At 50.6% G+C, this 16916-nt stretch overlaps 2 protein-coding genes and 1 long non-coding RNA gene across 8 annotated transcripts; all 3 read left to right on the top strand.

Moving 5' to 3' along the window:
- Positions 1 to 2383: 2383 nt before the first annotated feature.
- Positions 2384 to 5362, top strand: zfand2a (zinc finger, AN1-type domain 2A). Of its 5 annotated transcripts, none has more exons than XM_057014966.1 (10): positions 2426 to 2763; positions 3430 to 3518; positions 3637 to 3731; positions 3817 to 3948; positions 4023 to 4174; positions 4255 to 4368; positions 4441 to 4516; positions 4618 to 4691; positions 4814 to 4949; positions 5102 to 5362. In XM_057014966.1, the coding sequence occupies exons 2-9, from the start codon at positions 3464 to 3466 to the stop codon at positions 4923 to 4925; spliced, it is 810 nt and encodes a 269-aa protein (XP_056870946.1). In that variant the 5' UTR covers positions 2426 to 2763; positions 3430 to 3463; the 3' UTR covers positions 4926 to 4949; positions 5102 to 5362. The 5 variants fall into 5 exon arrangements, with proteins under 5 accessions (XP_056870947.1, XP_056870943.1, XP_056870944.1 ...); XM_057014965.1 differs by having other exon boundaries at positions 2455 to 2763; positions 4814 to 4898; XM_057014963.1 differs by lacking the exon at positions 4814 to 4949 and having other exon boundaries at positions 2398 to 2763.
- A 3847-nt stretch (positions 5363 to 9209) lies between these two features.
- galr2b (galanin receptor 2b) lies at positions 9210 to 14878 on the top strand. Of its 2 annotated transcripts, none has more exons than XM_057014957.1 (3): positions 9210 to 9686; positions 11165 to 11547; positions 12850 to 14878. In XM_057014957.1, the coding sequence occupies exons 2-3, from the start codon at positions 11174 to 11176 to the stop codon at positions 13610 to 13612; spliced, it is 1137 nt and encodes a 378-aa protein (XP_056870937.1). In that variant the 5' UTR covers positions 9210 to 9686; positions 11165 to 11173; the 3' UTR covers positions 13613 to 14878. The 2 variants fall into 2 exon arrangements, with proteins under 2 accessions (XP_056870937.1, XP_056870938.1); XM_057014958.1 differs by lacking the exon at positions 9210 to 9686 and adding an exon at positions 9712 to 9870.
- Positions 14879 to 15964: 1086 nt separating this feature from the next.
- On the top strand, positions 15965 to 16912 carry LOC130515020 (uncharacterized). Its single transcript, XR_008947112.1, has 2 exons — positions 15965 to 16223; positions 16635 to 16912. It is a non-coding gene; the product is annotated as an uncharacterized LOC130515020 (long non-coding RNA).
- The last annotated feature ends 4 nt before the right edge of the window (positions 16913 to 16916 follow it).

Below are 16916 nucleotides of genomic sequence, written 5' to 3'. Positions count from 1 at the left end.
AGGCTGTGCTGTTTGACTCACTGCTTATTATTCAACTTCAATCTAATAATTCGACTCTACAGGAATATAAAAAAAAACTGCGTAGCCTATCCGAATTTTAAGCCATCCTCCATATAATCCCAAATGGTTTCTGCAAGTATGAATAGGTGAATATATAGTCCGCCTGTCACTGCGGGTGTCTGTTATTGGAGCTCATATAGCTGCTGTGCGCGACTCGGCGTGCGTGTGCAGAAGAAAGACTCTCAAGTTCCGGGTTTGCTTGAGTTTAAGCGTGTTGGACAGCGTCAAACAGCCCTAAAACTCTTTCCTGGGAGAGCATTTAAGTCCGCAGGTCACCTCCTGCACAGGCTCAATAATCTGCACAGCCCCCCCCCCCCCCCCTTTAAAAACTTTAGAGGCTCAAGCAGCCACCAGGAAAACTAAAGTTGGGACGTGGCACTGACGAGCTTATTAACACCAACTTGCTTTTCTTGGTGGGTCTATTTCGGCTGCAGCCAAATGAGAAGCGATGGCAGGAGAACACAGCCCGCTTGGTCCCTCGCTGCTGCTTCACAGACAAAAAGTGTTGACTCCGCTCTGAAGTTTGGCCATCTGCTGCACCAGGAAAATAATAAATAAAATAATAAACAAAGCCCACAGTTGAAGCAGTGACACAAAAAGAGACTGGAGCTGAACGTGAACTGCAGGGAAAAAGAAGAATCTACTTTATTGTCTTGATCCAAGGCTGAACAACTGAAACGGAGGGTAAACCTGACCCCCTGCAGCTCCGGCCATGCCCTTAAAAAGTGTTTAGCCACCGTTTTCTGCACGTGCACGCCCACCTGCATATTGTCAAACATCCGCTGGCAGGTCTGAACGTTCTTGACCCCGCAGCCGATGTGTCACCAAACCAGATTCAGCAGAGACGATCTTGACTCGAAGTCCTCTGGCGCCCTCTGGTGGTTATTTAGGCTCCACCAGCTATTACTATTAAATTGGCCTTGTTGGGTGATGACAAACGTGCATATTAGTGATTAAATGAAATAACGTGCAGACTGAAAAACAGGAAAAACTATTGATCTTTAATATCTACTATTGGATTTAGATCTTTTGTTTCCCCTCAACAGTTTTGAGGAGATGATTGTCCACCTGCCCGCTGGTAAAGATGAATGCGCAATGGGTGTGTGTGTGTGTGTGTGTGTGTGTGTGTGTGTGTTGTGTGTGTGTGTGTGTGTGAGCCAGGTGTGATCAGAGAGCAGCCATCTGGGCGCAGCGTTAGCGACCTGCAGGTGCTGCAGAGAAGCTCTCGCTCCTCCTCAGCTCATATTAAACATCTCAGAGAGGATTTCACTTTAAATGATTCCATTCTGGAATCATTAGGAAATGTGCTGGAGAGAGAGAAACTCAGGCCTCATTTAAATCTGCCCCTGGAGTCTGTGGAGGCCTTTTCAGGCGGCTGTTGAGTGCAGCTGGACTCCATCTTGTGGTTTACTCACAGACTTCATAATGGACTCAAGTTTGAATCTTTTAGATGGAAAGAAAAATGACTGTTATGCTGGAATCCTTGTGTCTCCAGGACAGCAGACCTCATGACTCTTTTAGTTTCTGATATGAAACCATCTCTTCAAAATAACAGCAGAATGCGCAGCGTCTCTATCGGGGTAATTTTAATGGTGCTTTTAGAATCCCAGTCCAATTATGTCTCAGTCCATTAGCGTTGCTGACAGGAAGGTCTGTTATCAGCCATCACATGACATGAGTAAAAGCACTGAAGTCAAGTTTGAGCTTCTCTCTGAGTAACTCCTAGCGTACAGCTAATTGGGAACGGTTGTGCGCTTCGCTAGGCACTTTTATTCCCTAAAACAGAGGTTTTGTAAACCAGGAATACGCTCCGAGGTTCAGTCCTGATCAAATAAAATGCCTCTAAAGGGTTTGGGACATGTCAGGGGATTTCAGATGAATTCAGAGCTGAGATATTTATTAACAGTTGCTCCAAAATAACCCAAGACACAGGATACTATAGGCTGTACTACATATTATTACTATTTCTTACCACATTTCATAGCAAACCTAAATAATAAAAATATGAATATTAAACACACAGGCCAGAGATTTTGTCTGAAAACATTAATCGAGCTGGTTCTTTTATACTGAAAAGGTTCTACCGGAAGTTACAGTGCGGCGGCGTGCGCAGATGTAGATGCAGTTTTCAACATGACCACAAGGGGCGCTAAACATATGTAAGAACCACAGGAGTGAGCGTAAACTGCACTTCCGGTGTGAATATTCACAATAAATGAAATGATTAGAAGGTTACAAGAACATAAAATGAGTAATATAGCGCAGTGTAGTATGATAAATGATAACGTTTATCATCATAAGTATGATAAAGTATACATGAAGGAGATATCGAGAACAAATATTCTGAAGGGATTAAATAGGTAAAGAATAAAACAACTCTCTTTTTATTCATTAGATTGTTCAGTGATTAAAAAAAAAAAACTTCTTGAGTTCGTGATTCTGGATGATTCCAGAATCCACCAGATTCCCGCAGATTGCTTAATAAAACCACTCCTACGGACACAAATTTACCTTCCGACGTCAGATGAAGGTCTAACCGAGGAGGAGCTTCCGTGACACATCGAAAAGGACGAAAACAGAGACATCTTGGCTGTGATCTGCGTTTAAACTGCTGCCACAAACGAGAAAAACGAACAATACTTGGCTCGACAGTTCGATTTAAGACTTATTTACGTCACAGCTGCGCGACGAGTAAACAGTTTGGTGAGTAGAACTCCAACAAATGCTGGTTAGCATATCTTATTCTGCTAATAGTACAGCAAATAAGTGTGTTGACAGTGTTTTCATGTTTTTCTAATGGACGAACACAAAGAGCATGTTTATGGTCCTTATTTAGTCCTTATTTTTGAGGTCCTTGTCCTATAATGTTCGATATTGTTTGGGAAAGTAAGCTAGCTTCGAACGCTTAGCTCATGAAGAGAAAATCGATTTGAGAAATTGTTTGGGTGTCATTTAAGATTCCAGGAATATTTCCTTATGGCAAAGTGACACCCCCTCTTCCATAAAATCGTAATCTGGTGTAATCTGTGGCGATGTAACTGAGCAAAATAATCTGAAGTTCTCAGGGCCTGGCTAGCTTGTTTAGCTGTGTCTTCCGGAGGTTTCCGATCATGTATTTATGTATGAGTAGTTTTCAGGATAAAGTCATTTTCATCATAGTCTGTAAGCTTCCACTATCATATTCCTATTCGCACCACATATTCCATCCAAGCAAGTGTATATTTTACTATCGACTTCAAAATCTTGCCCACTCATGATGACTTGGCTGATATTGACACGGCGGCTAATGGTTAGCACCGTTAGCATCACTCCCACTTTTGTTTACATCCTTGATGTCATTTTCTCTCCCTTTTTCTTGGTCTCCTTTAGTTTCATTGAGCTTTTACCAACCCGCTTTTCTGAGATGGAGTTTCCAGATTTGGGAGAACACTGCTCCGAGAAGACCTGCAAACGTTTAGGTTAGTAAGAAGCCACATTTATTCAGGCTTAACCTGCGACCACTTTAGTTGTGTCAAAAAAAGTCCTGACGTCCAATTTGATCCCCTTAAGTCGGCTATTTAAAAAAATTCCTTGCAGATTTTCTTCCGATGAGATGTGACGCCTGTCAGGAGATCTTTTGCAAGGATCATATAACATATGCAAATCACAAATGCACGTCATCCTACAAAAAGGTAATGGCAGAAGAACCAAATGGTTAACTCCTGTTAACATGAGGTAGCATCTGAAACACTCGCTAATGTTTCTATTTTTCTGCAGGATATCCAGGTCCCAGTGTGTCCTTTGTGCAACATCCCCATCCCAGTGAAGAGAGGCGAGATGCCCGACATTAAAGTGGGCGAACACATCGACAGAGACTGCAAATCGGACCCCGCTCAGAGAAAGAGAAAGGTCCAGATAACCCCGATGTGTCCGGCGCGGCCGTCAGTCAGCAAACAAACAATAAAAGCCTGTTTGTCTTTCAGATTTTCACCAACAAATGTTCCAAAGGAGGCTGTAAGCAGAAGGAAATGATGCGAGTGACGTGTGACCAGTGTCACCTAAATTTCTGCCTTAAGCACCGACACCCTTTAGACCACGACTGTAAGCCCGATGGCAAATCTCTGTCCAAGTCCGGGTGGGTGCAGCCACGTCCTGCAGGTTCTTCTGAAGGAACACGCGGCGCCATTCCATCTGATCTCATTTCTTCTTCTCCAGACATGCTGCTGTGATGAGGGCGAGCGCTTCCTCCTCCTCCTCAGCGTCCAGCTCTTCCTCCACAGGGAACCCTCCCCCTGTTTCTAACGGCATGAGCAGAGCGCACAGCAGCAGGTTAGGCCGCGCACGCTCTGACACCTCTGGCATAAAACTGGCTTATCAGATGGCTTTCTCCCCCCTCTCTAGCGCCCCCCAGCGGCTCCCCACCTCAGTGTCAGCACAGAATGTCATCCCTCCATCAGCATCCTTCCAGGCGGGCATGGTGAGAACATCCCAGCTGTAGTTACAATGAGACAGAATCACAACTGCTGACCTGGTGCGTGTGTGTGTGTGTGTGCGTGTGTGTTCGTTCCGCCCCTTCAGACGGAGGATCAGGCCTTACAGAGGGCGCTGGAGATGTCGCTGGCTGAGTCCAGACCAGTCCAGCCTCCACTCAGGTGAGCCGATATCGGGCGGAGCCTTTTCACACGCACAAAAATGGCGTTCGCGCCTTGAGAAGGGGGCGCCGCGCAGCGTCACACGAGAAGGCTGCTCACACACGTGCGCTTTTGCATGTCAGCCCTCAGGAGCAGGAGGACCTGGCGCTCGCTCAGGCTCTCGCTGCCAGCGAAGAAGAGTACAGACGCCAGCAGCAGAGACAACAGGTACCCGGAAGGCTTAGCCGACACTAGCATGCTAACAGGAAGCCCGCGGAGGTACACTGTTGCCACGGCAACCCATTCCCTTTGAGATTTCTCTCCTGGCCGTTGTCGGCCGCAGTTTCTCCGATAAATATTTTGACTTGTGGAGAGGAGAACTTTTAACGGGGTTTTTTTGTCCTGTTTTCTCCCCCCCCCCCCACGTTCAGGGCAGAGAGTCCCGACAGTCCAACTGCAGCCTTTCTTAATCTGAACACGCCGCCGTCATCTGAAGCTAATAATCCACCAGCAGCCGCACATCTGGGACACAGCCGGGAGCAAGGACGCGTGGACCGCCGTCTCCGACACAAGCACACGCGCGCTGAAGCTGCCGTTTTTACGGAATTCCTCTGTACATATTTTATATACAGATCTGATTTAATCATTATTATCCCTCAGTTAAAGAATAAATTATTCCTGATCTAAACAGATGGGATGTTTTCTGCATTTTTTAACTTTTGATCTACTGCGCTGATGATGTAATAGCATTGACTGCGCACAGATTACCATGGAAACGACCACTAGAGACTCCTAGGACCGCGTCCAAGACAGACGCGTTAAAACCACTTAAAATTCCGACACTGGTTGGAGGGAACTGCTGCCGGGGGTGACCAGCAGGGGGCAGCACAGCGGCGGAAATCAGCTGGGACTATTCTTTATCCAAACGACGTCGACAAGCATGCAAAAAATATCATTTATCTGAAAAATAAAGTTCCTTTTGAACAGAGATGAGGGTGTAATTTTAGGGGAGGGTTGGAGTGAAGCTGTCCACTGAATGGCTGTTGCTTCTCTTATATTCGTAAATGCTTGAAATGAAGCCAAAAGTGAGCAGTATTTCATCTATGAAAGTTCTCACAAAGATAGAAATATGAGGACGCATGTGAGTGTGTGTTTACTCTTGTATGGGTGGGGGGTGCTTTACAGTGAGGGTCCTCACAAAGATAGAAGATTGAGTGAACAACTGGATTATGAGGGAAGAATTCACAGCACAGAAGGAAAAAGGTGTATAAAAATGGGGGGGGGGGCAGAAATGATTGCTATGGTAACAACCGTCTGTGTGCCGGAGCAGCACATGAACCTGTTAATTCTGAATACTCGTGAGCAGTCATTAGATTCATTAGTTTCAAACCTGCAACCTGTGATCCTCATGTGACAGCTGCTCCACGGTTCTCCCCGACTCCCCAGAACCGTGGAGCCCAGAACCCAGATCCTCTTCTGCAGGCCTCTGTACCATGGTGGTCAGAGCTGCCGGTTCAGATTCTCCAGGCCTCTCCAGGATTCTCCAGACTTCTCCAGGCCTCTCCAGACTTCTCCAGACTTCTCCAGGCCTCTCCAGGCTTCTCCAGGCCTCTCCAGACTTCTCCAGGCCTCTCCAGGTTCTGGGAGCATTTTTCTTCCCCTCTGATGATGAAAGTTCTGCTCCTCTGTCTGAAGTGTCCTCGCCTCCTGAGCTTTCATTCGCAGCATCTCAACATCTGTCCCATCTGCTGCTCCGTCTCTGTTGCTGCTTCCTCCCAACCTTCAATTCCATCAGTCCACCGGCAGGAACTTGCTCAAGGGCTCTTGGGAAGTTTCAGTAACGGTCAAAACCAATTTAGAGGAGCATCAACAGGCCTATGCTCCTCCTGAACAGACCTCTGCTCCTCCTGACAGACCTCTGCTCCTCCTGACAGACCTCTGCTCCTCCTGACAGACTCTGCTCCTCCTAACGGCCTCTGCTCCTCCTGACAGGCCTCTGCTTCCTCCTGACAGACCTCTGCTCCTCCTGACAGACCTCTGCTCCTCCTGACAGACCTCTGCTCCTCCTGACAGGCCTCTGCTCCTCCTGACAGGCCTCTGCTCTTCCTGACATGCCTCTGCTCCTCCTGACAGACCTCTGCTCCTCCTGACAGACCTCTGCTCCTCCTGACAGGCCTCTGCTCCTCCTGACAGACTTCTGCTCCTCCTGACAGACTTCTGCTCCTCCTGACAGGCCTGCTCCTCCTGACATGCCTCTGCTCCTCCTGACAGACCTCTGCTCCTCCTAACAGGCCTCTGCTCCTCCTGACAGACTTCTGCTCCTCCTGACAGGCCCCTGCTCCTCCTGACATGCCTCTGCTCCTCCTGACAGACTCTGCTCCTCCTAACAGGCCTCTGCTGCTCTCCTGACAGGCCTCTGCTCCTCCTGACAGGCCTCTGCTCCTCCTGACAGACCTCTGCTCCTCCTGACAGACCTCTGCTCCTCCTGACAGACCTCTGCTCCTCCTGACAGGCCTCTGCTCTTCTGACATGCCTCTGCTCCTCCTGACAGACCTCTGCTCCTCCTGACAGGACCTCTGCTCCTCCTGACAGGCTCTGCTCCTCCTGACAGACTTCTGCTCCTCCTGACAGACTTCTGCTCCTCCTGACAGGCCCCTGCTCCTTTCCTGACAGGCCTCTGCTCCTCCTGACAGGCCTCTGCTCCTCCTGACAGGCCTCTGCTCCTCTTGACAGACCTCTGCTCTCCTGACAGGCCTCTGCTCCTCCTGACAGGCCTCTGCTCCTCCTGACAGGCCTCTGCTCCTCCTGACAGACCTCAGAAACAGCCTGAGGTTTGTTCAGGCTCAGCTATCCTGATCATCAACGCCAGGAAGGACCGAGGTTGCGTGACGACTGCTCCATCAAGAGCGGCCTGAAATGTGGTGTTCCTCTGGGCTCCTTCCTGGGCCTCCTCGTTACCGCCTGTTATTATTTGTAGAAACCAGCAGTCAAGCCAAAGGTGTTTTTCTCAGCGATAACACGAGTCTCTGAGGTGAAACCAGGTGGTGAAACCCGCTGCTTCCTGCACATAAATTAGATTTATTAAAACTCTGCTTCATTTTTGTGGGCAAAGATTGCTCATTAGCCGCGTTAGCCTTTCAAAGAGATGCTGACCGTTCGATCTTGTTCTCTTTTTTCCCCTCTTTTGTAACCTTAAGAGGTTCTTCCCTCCCGCAGCTTCGAAGAGGATTTTGTTTCTCGTTTCCAAATTAACTGTCTCTTGTTTTTAATCGCCTCGGCATTTAATTAAGCGGTATTCCTGTAGATGGACTGCGCTGCATGAATAATTGATGACAATTGCAATTGATTATCTATCGAGACTCTTTACAAAAGAGCACCATTAGCAGCCAGATGAAAGCAGCGCCGTTGCTGCCGCGCCCAAACCGCCTGTCAGAGCAGCCAGCAAACCCAGCAGAGACGCACACGGTTCCCAACATTAGGCACCGATGCAATTATGCCCTCATCTGCACGCGTTTCCAAGGCAACCACGGTATAATGGAACAGCGTGGTCAATAAATGAGATCCGTGGTGGCAGGTTGGGTTTAACCAGCGGCGCGCCGCTGTAAACACCTGCAACAGGAACAACAGCACAGCAGGGATCCGTCCGACGCAGGTGTTGCGTCATCGCACTCTGCGACCTTCTTAGCCTTGTGCTGAACTTCCTGCAGCCTGTTTTGGTTCCTGTTTGGACCTAATTCCTGTTTTTTTGACCTCCTTTTTCATCTTTGTTACATCATTGATACCAATGCCGCAATTATGGCCTTGAGAATCCACCTCCTGATGCAGCCGACTGCTGTTTTCTGACAATCAGTCACGACTTCTGGAAAAAGGAATCAATATATGAACGTCTCCGAGGGCTCCTCAAAGGGCCAAATCAGTCCGCCGGACTGACAACAGCAAACTAGGACTTTTATCAGTAGTGATGTTTGTGATCTCATCGGCATAGACAGGTGATCGAGGTTCAGACTCGATCTGACTCCGTCTGCCTGCTGCTGACTTTTAATTATTGACCCTTGTGCCCCCCCGTATCTGCCCGGAACCTCCACGTTCCAGCTGCTCTGATTTCTTTCTGGATGGAAATCAATCTGTTTTCTCCTTTCTTTCAAAGCGGTTGCCATGGAGACGCTCCCATGGAACAACACCCAGAGGTATTTCAGAATGTTATTCCAAGCCTTCTGTGCGGATGCGAGATAGACGAGCGGATTAAAGAAAATGGATGAATGGAGGAAGGGAGCGAGTGATGGGGCGGAAGGATGGTGCTTGTCTTGCACAGGTGGTGTTTGCTGCTGGGGCCACGCTCCGGCCCCCTCGCCGTGCGAGCAGGTGTCTTGTGGCTGGGTGACGGATGTGATTTGACAGCAGCTCGGCCTTGGTCTGGCAGCTTGTCTTCAGGGTCGGCGGGGGCGAAGGAGATGTCAGAATAAAGGTTCCGCGCGAGTGGTTCAGAAGTTCGAGCGGCTGTACACGTGACGGAGCGGTGTCAGAGCATCCCGTGATCACGCTGAAGCCTTCTGGAGGCTGATTCATAGATGCATGCACCGTCACAAGCTGTCCACGCTGATCGTGGGCTGGTCTCCTCATCTATGGAGGACTTGGTGCAGAGGGGTCCCGCTTCCAGCGCACAGCGGCGCCGCAAGGGGGCGCCAGACTTTATTTGGGGGCTTGAACTCGTGAGGGATCAATGCCGCTCTGAGGCAGCATTTTGTCAGGAAGCGTCCTGATTATGCACACACACACACACACACATGCACACACACACACACCCCCGCCTCGCAGCTCTGCAGCGAAGTGTCGACGTCCGAGTGAATGTGGAGGAGGAGTTCTTTTTGTGGCGGGGGGGGGGGGCGGGGAGTGAGATAGCAGCAGACAGATAGCGATGAACGGTGGGAGAGCAGCGGCATCGGCGTGAGAGAGCACCAGCAGCCTCCTGCAGCGTTGGCGACAGTCCGAAGCTTTGGACACGACTGGAGCGGTCCGGTAGGTGTGCCACCCCCCCCCCCCGCAGCTGCATAGTGATTTTTGCTTTCGGTTGGGAAATGCTGGGGGACCCTCCTCTGTTCTGTGTTTTTCTTTTAATACATTAGCCAGGTTACGGCTGCTCCGCCGAGATGCAAACTTATGTAATCGGACCTGCGGCCCCTCGCCTCGGCGCCGCTCCAAAGTGTGTGAGCCGTCCTTCATTCTGCCTCTTTCATGACTCCCTGTCTCGTTTCCAGTGATGGGGAATGATGCACCGGCACATAAAGCGCCTGCTCGTCTGTCCCTGATTCCCCCTGAGACTCCTGCACAGGAGTCCTGGGCTTCATTTCCCAGATTTAACATCCGTCTCAGACGTTTCCCCCCAAACTGGGAATCAGCAACATGATAGAAGAGGGAGAGGAGAATCTGCTGCATTGAGCGCGCGACATTCCACTGCTGCCAACTTAATGCCGACCTCGCTTCTCCCACTTGTTTGATGCCTCTGGCTTTTATTTTGCTCGGTCATTGTCGCATGGAGCAGAGTTTCCTTTGTTAAGCGCTTTCTTGAGCTTTGGGAGGGCAAACTTCATTCACCACCTTTATTTTCAGCTCTGTAAATCCTATTGTGCCGCGTCTGTGCTGCCATGCATCCTGAGCCTCAGTTGCATGGAAAATAAGATGTCATTTAGGCAGCATAACCAGCAAGCGACTCTCCATCAAACATCTGCTTATTTAAATCGAAACTGGCTGGAAATCTGTTTCCTCCACTTGGGTCCCATTTCCATGCATGAAAAGGTGCGTAACAGGAGAGCTCTCTGCAGAGGATGATGTGACATGGATCCCATGGAGGAGGCGTCCGTGAACAAGAGATTGTTGATTGTTTTTTGGGAATCAGCGTGAAGAGCTCTGCAAATGAGCCATCTGCTCCTGAAAGCCTCACGTTACTCTCAGAGCCCTCCAGCTTGAAAGACTCCAATCGCTTTTTGTTCATTCAATTTAGCCGGTTTTATCTCGTACCCAGCTCCAGCTCCATGTCCTGGCTGCTCTGTGGCTCAGAGCTTTGAGGAACCGACTGGAACCGGATCACAAGGCTCGGCGGGTCTCTTTTGACTCTGACTCAGACTCCAGAACCTCTCCAAAGCGTCGACGTCGCAGCCACTTCAGCTCTGTCCTAATTTTGAGAAAAGTGCGTCACTTAACGTGAGTGCCGGAGGCTGAGACGCTGGAGTTCTGCTCGCCATCAAAAAACATCTAAAAAAAAGAGCCCATTTGGGCTTGACTAGGTGTATCCGTCTGCCCGACAGGCTCAGTCATGATTAAAGAGATGAAAAGTATTCCCAGGACGCCTCCGACTAACTCCCACCAGCCAATTAGGGAAGCGCTTCTCGGAGCTGTTGTGGCCCAGCACTAATGCACTGACAGGAGTCTTTGGAGCGAAGCCTCGTTAACTTAATTAACAGTCCGACCGTCGGTGCGCTTTTGTCCTCTCATTTCAGACCTGAAAAATGTCCGATTTGGAGGATTTGGGGAAGCTGGGGGGTCCGGCGAACGTGTCGGAGAGCTACCAAATCAACCCCACCAGCGTGATCGTGTCGGTGGTCTTCTCCCTCATCTTCCTGCTGGGCACCGTGGGCAACAGCCTGGTGCTGGCCGTGCTGCTGCGCAGCGGCCAGGTGGGCTACAACACCACCAACCTGTTCATCCTCAACCTGAGCGTGGCCGACTTCTCCTTCATCATCTTCTGCGTCCCTTTCCAAGCCACCATCTACTCCCTGGAGGACTGGGTGTTCGGCTCCTTCATGTGCAAGGTGGTCCACTTCTTCATCAACCTCACCATGTACGCCAGCAGCTTCACGCTCGCCGCCGTCTCCGTGGACAGGTACCAAATCATTCAGAACAAACAATGGGTGTGGGTGGGAGAGGAAAGAGGCTCAAAAGTCATTTATTCGGGCCACTTGCAGACAGGAAATTGAATTATTGATCCGCAGGATTATCAGGTAACAAGAGTCTACTCACGCAGTGTCTCATCAGGCCTGATCGATTCACCTCCTTGTGTTTAGTAACAGAGAGAGGCAGGAATCCATTCAGCACCCAGCCTTCATTCCAAGAGCGAATCGATATGATCTGCATTTATATTTGAGGGCTCTTTTTTTTATACTGCGTGGGCTGGAATTGGCATTTCATTCCTTTACTACATCCTTTTTTTTTTAATATTCCTCTGAAGGATAGTCATTAATCAAGCCCCCGCGAGCCCTTGCAGAGTCTGCGATGGAATTAAATACTTAATGAGGGACTCGTGTATAATCCTCCCCGCCGGAAAGGTTCTTTAGAGACGTTTCCAGCCGGGGTCGTGTTGACCGAGCCAGATTGCGGCTCCGCGGCGGAAACCCTCCGATCAAACATGTCGGAGGCTCCGTGAGCGAGATCCTAATCTGCTGCAACAGGTGGGAAAAATATGAGTTCTTGATTCGACCTTTGACCCCAGTCGGCGAGCATCCAGTTAATGAGCGGCTGTGGTTGAATCTCACCGCCCACACACTGGTGTTTACTGGGATTTTGTGAGGGGGAACGAGATGACTCCATTCATTAAAAAAAGGCGAAGTTCCCACTAGCTCATGCTAATGATTAGAGTCTAATCCAACACAACCGGGATGAGTCGGGTTCAGTTTGGGTCCAGAGAAGCGCTGAAACTGTCCAGTGTTTGAACCCGTCCTCAGATTTCATCGATGCTATCAGAACACTGTCTGAGGAGCCGCGGCTCCCCTCGCCACGGAGGCGGCATCTTCCTCTGCTGGGATCTCAGGCAGGAGCGTTTCTGTGTGTGGAAGCAGCTACTCCTGTGAAACACCTCCCCGTTCCCGTAATTTTCTCTTCTTCTTCGCTTGTTTAATCACGGCGCCACAGTCGCAGTCCGAGGTGTGACTTCATCGCCGCAGGCAGCGCGGGAACGCGCAGCTGTTGTCATGGTTTCGAGTCCGTTCAAGATCAGACCTTCCAAAAGCCAGTTTGACATATTTCTCTGAGGTGTCTCTGGGACTCGTGCTAGACCGTGTGATTAAACCCAGGCAGCAGACCCATCCCCCACTGCTCCCATATCGGCCTCCAGTTATTACCCAGTTAAACTACCACTGCGCGCCCACCGAAACTGCTGTTTAAGTGATTTTAACTCTCTCGTCATCAGGTATCTGGCCATTCGTTACCCGCTGCGATCCAGAGAGCTCCGCACCCCGCGCAACGCCGTCGTCGCCATAGTGATCATCTGGGGCCTTTCTCTGATATTTGCCGGCCCGTATTTGAGCTACTACGACCTGATCGATTACGCCAACAGCACCGTCTGCATCCCCGGCTGGGAGGAGGAGGACCGGAAGGTCCTGGACACCTGCACCTTCCTGTTCGGCTACATCATCCCGGTGCTGATCGTCAGCCTCTCGTACACCCGGACCATCAAGTTCCTGTGGACGGCCGTGGACCCTCTGGACGGCATGTCGGAATCCAAGCGGGCCAAGCGCAAAGTGACCAAAATGATCATCATCGTCACGGTGCTGTTCTGCATCTGCTGGCTGCCCTACCACGTGGTCATCCTCTGCTACCTGTACGGAGACTTCCCCTTTAACCAGACCACCTACGCCTTCAGGCTCCTGTCCCACTGCATGGCCTACGCCAACTCCTGCGTCAACCCCATCGTCTACGCGCTGGTGTCCAAACACTTCCGCAAAGGCTTCAAGAAGGTGTTCAGCTGCATCCTCAGCAAAAACGGGCGGAACAAGGTCCACGCCGTGCACGTCGCCAACACCGTGCCCGGCTTCGGGCCCGCCTCCACCGAGGTGTCGCAGATGCACGAGGAGAACGTGAGACAGAACGAATGCGAGATGATCAACAGGCCGAGGGCGGAGCCAAGAGAGGCCACCGTGACGCTCAATCTGCCCTTCCAGAGGCAGACGTGACGCGGCGCCGGGAGCGAAATGAGAGGTTATTCACCGTACGCACGCCCAGAAACACGAGGCGTGTGCGCGCGCATACGTGCTCGTGCTGTGTCCGCATCTCATTGAGCTTCTGCTCACGTCTCAAACCGACAGCTTTGAAATCAGATTCTCAGAAATGAAATTCTCAGTGTTTCCTGTCTCCACCGATCGCCTTAACCAGGGCAGCGGCTTGGTTGTCAACGCAGCGGCGTTTCAGGTGTCGTCCTCCCGCTTTTACCCTGACAATCCTGCCTCAGACGCCTCCGGTTGCATCAACTCCCGCTGCATCGTAATGGGAAGAACCCTCACATGAGACTTTGGCCTCTGTCCACGTCACTGGAAGAGGAGGAGGAGGAGGAGGAGGAGGAGAGCTGTGGGGTCAGAGGTGGACTGGTCTGGGGTCTGATCTGATGTGTCAAAGACCTGAAACGTCAGCCGAGGATGTCTTGTTGTCTCTTGCATGCAGCTGCTGTCAGGGTTTATCGTTACTTCTGCTTCCTTTGTTTTTTCCGTGATCTGGTGCCACTAAATCCCGTTAAGAGCGTTAAGGTGGTATTCAGATATCAGGGTAGGGAGGAAGGACTCGACGGGGAGGAAGGACTCGACGGGGAGGAAGGAGTCGACAGGGAGGAAGGACTCGACAGGGAGGAAGGACTCGACGGGGAGGAAGGAGTCGACGGGGAGGAAGGACTCGACGGGGAGGAAGGAGTCGACGGGGAGGAAGGAGTCGACGGGGAGGAAGGACTCGACGGGGAGGAAGGAGTCGACGGGGAGGAAGGAGTCGACGGGGAGGAAGGAGTCGACGGGGAGGAAGGACTCGACGGGGAGGAAGGACTCGACACACGTTCCTGCTTTAACTGTGCTCTGCGATTGCTGCCTGCTGGCACGTGTCTCTGTGGCGTGACATCTATTTAAATCGCTATATTTGGATATTTATGCGTTTTTGAGCCTCGTTCATCAGTGCAGTTTTGTGTATTTAACCATATAGAAGATGTGATTTACACCCCAAACCTTTTCTCTCTGTCTTTGCTGTGAGCTTGTGTCCTACCTCAGAGCTGAAAAAGAACCTATATCCCACAGAAGAGGCGACAGAACCTTTGCTCTGCCTGTGTGTCAGGTTTGTATTTGCTGTGAGTGTTGCTCTCTTTATTCTCCCCTGTTCAAGAGAGACGATTATATATATTTAAATAAAGCTTTATCAGAAGGTTTTATGTACTTCAACACCAAATAAAATATTTTCGGAGGTGATTTCTTTTGTGGAGGTTTCATTGATGACGGGTGGATGAACAATGACGAACGGAATGTTTTGAAGATGACTGATCGTGGACCGACCCGCCGCAGCGCTGAGCTGGCGTTGGCTCCAGAGACGGGAGGCGCGCTTCAATATGCGCTGCACGCGTGCTCGGTGCCTCGGGCTGGAGTCCGACGGCTTATTAATGAGATCTCCGATCACAGCCGACCGTCCCCAGAGAACAACGCTTCTCTGGCAGGTGAAAGCAGAACCGCCAGCGCAATACGGGCTGAAACTGTCCGAAGTGATGCCTGACATTTAGGCTGGGATGCTGACTGGTCCTGGTTGCTGGAAAGGGGCTTTTTTCATACAGTAGAGCAGCCCATAATAACAGGAAGAAGCTGTGCAGCTATTTAAAGGAACGGCAGGGAAGGCGAGGCTTGTGGAGTCATCATCGGTCCTTCACACACCGCTGACATCAACAGTTAGCAGCCGTGCTAATAAAGCTAATGGTACAGTGAAGACAAAGACATGCTACACAGCTGGGAGTGAACCAATGACCTTCGTATCGCTGGAGGCTCCACCTGCAGGCCCGTCCACCCTGGCAGAGACCTGGAGGAAGAGACAGGACACACTGGAGGCATCAGCACATTTCCCATCCAGTCCTGGTACCTGGATGAGGTGGCTGGGTTATGGATCCGATACACACACACACACACTTCACTGGTAATTGCACACATATTGGGGGGGAAGGTCCTTGCTGCGCAATTGGAACAAAACAAACATGGAGCAGGTATCACCGTGGCAACGGACAGAGGCATTGTTGAAGCTACTTTGTTTTGCATATTCCATTTGTCTGACTGGAGGTCAGATTCTGTGGTTCCCCCTCTAGAACCTGGTTGTCCTGATGGTAGAAACAAGAAACAAACCCGAACGAGGTGACCTGCGGCGTGCGAGAAGAGCTGATCCGAGAGAGCAATAGACAATAGGCACAGGTGAGAGAGAGCAGGTGAGAGCGATCAGGACAATCAGGACAGGTGAGACAAAACCGGCCTGATGAGGACACAAGAAAAGCTCCGTCCCTGACAAGGCCCCTGTTTTGTCTCAAAAGCCAGAAGTGGTGACAGGACGATAGAGACGAGCGAGTTCCTGCAGCTCTGTGGGGCTCCGACCCCTCAGGAACAGTGAGATTATTCACACCGGCCGGTTAATAATCACCACAACGTCCTGATTTTGCTACTACGCAGAAAAAAGTCCGTTTTGAGGTTGAGGAGCTTGAATCATTGTGGAAGAAAGCTGAACTGTGGATACATTTAATGGAAACAAGGAGAAGACGGCACTGCTTGAGAGGGAACCTTGAAGGTGAGTTTCTATATTGGTTTCCCTGGAAACCGAAGCTGCAGGTTGCCGAGGATCTGTCAGGATCCAGTCTGAAACCGGTTTAAATGGACAAATGAGTGGGAATGAGCAGAACTTTAGTTTGGAAAGAACGTCGAAGGGATGCGAAACACAACAGAGGGGTGTCGGAACTCGCAGCCGGCTGATTACAGCCCCGGCGTGACCACGCCCACCGGTCAAAGGGCGTTTTAAACATGTGAGCATCACAGCTCTGAGACCGTGCTGGTCTGGTTATCCAGCCCTGGCTGATTGGCTTCATAATAGAGCCGCTCTCCTCGAGCTGACGCAGAGCAGAGAAAGAAAGACTCGACTTCTCTCAACACTTCATCCACACTGACCTCTCTCGGGTTTCTGCCTCCAAACCCTCAATTACAGGGCAGAAGAGAAAATGAGGGTTTGTGGTGGCAGCAGTTGCAGCTTCCTCGCGCAGTCGGAATTCACCGAGGAGCCGCCTGCGTCATCAATAATGCAAGACCATTATCATCCACGCAGATCAAAGGTCGCCGTGGGCTCCCTGCGTGTTCGGTGGCGCCCCCTACAGCTGGTAGGCGATCACTGCAGGTCCGTGCTGATATTTTATCTAATTGCGCATCAGAGGTCAAAGGTCGCCTGCAATAATAAAGAGGAAGGTTCTGGAAGCAGGAACGAAGGCACACA

Source organism: Takifugu flavidus, chromosome 18, assembly GCF_003711565.1.
Source record: "Takifugu flavidus isolate HTHZ2018 chromosome 18, ASM371156v2, whole genome shotgun sequence".
Classification (NCBI taxonomy): domain Eukaryota; kingdom Metazoa; phylum Chordata; class Actinopteri; order Tetraodontiformes; family Tetraodontidae; genus Takifugu; species Takifugu flavidus.
Note: the sequence above shows the minus strand (reverse complement) of the source record. Positions and strands in the feature narration are given on the sequence as shown.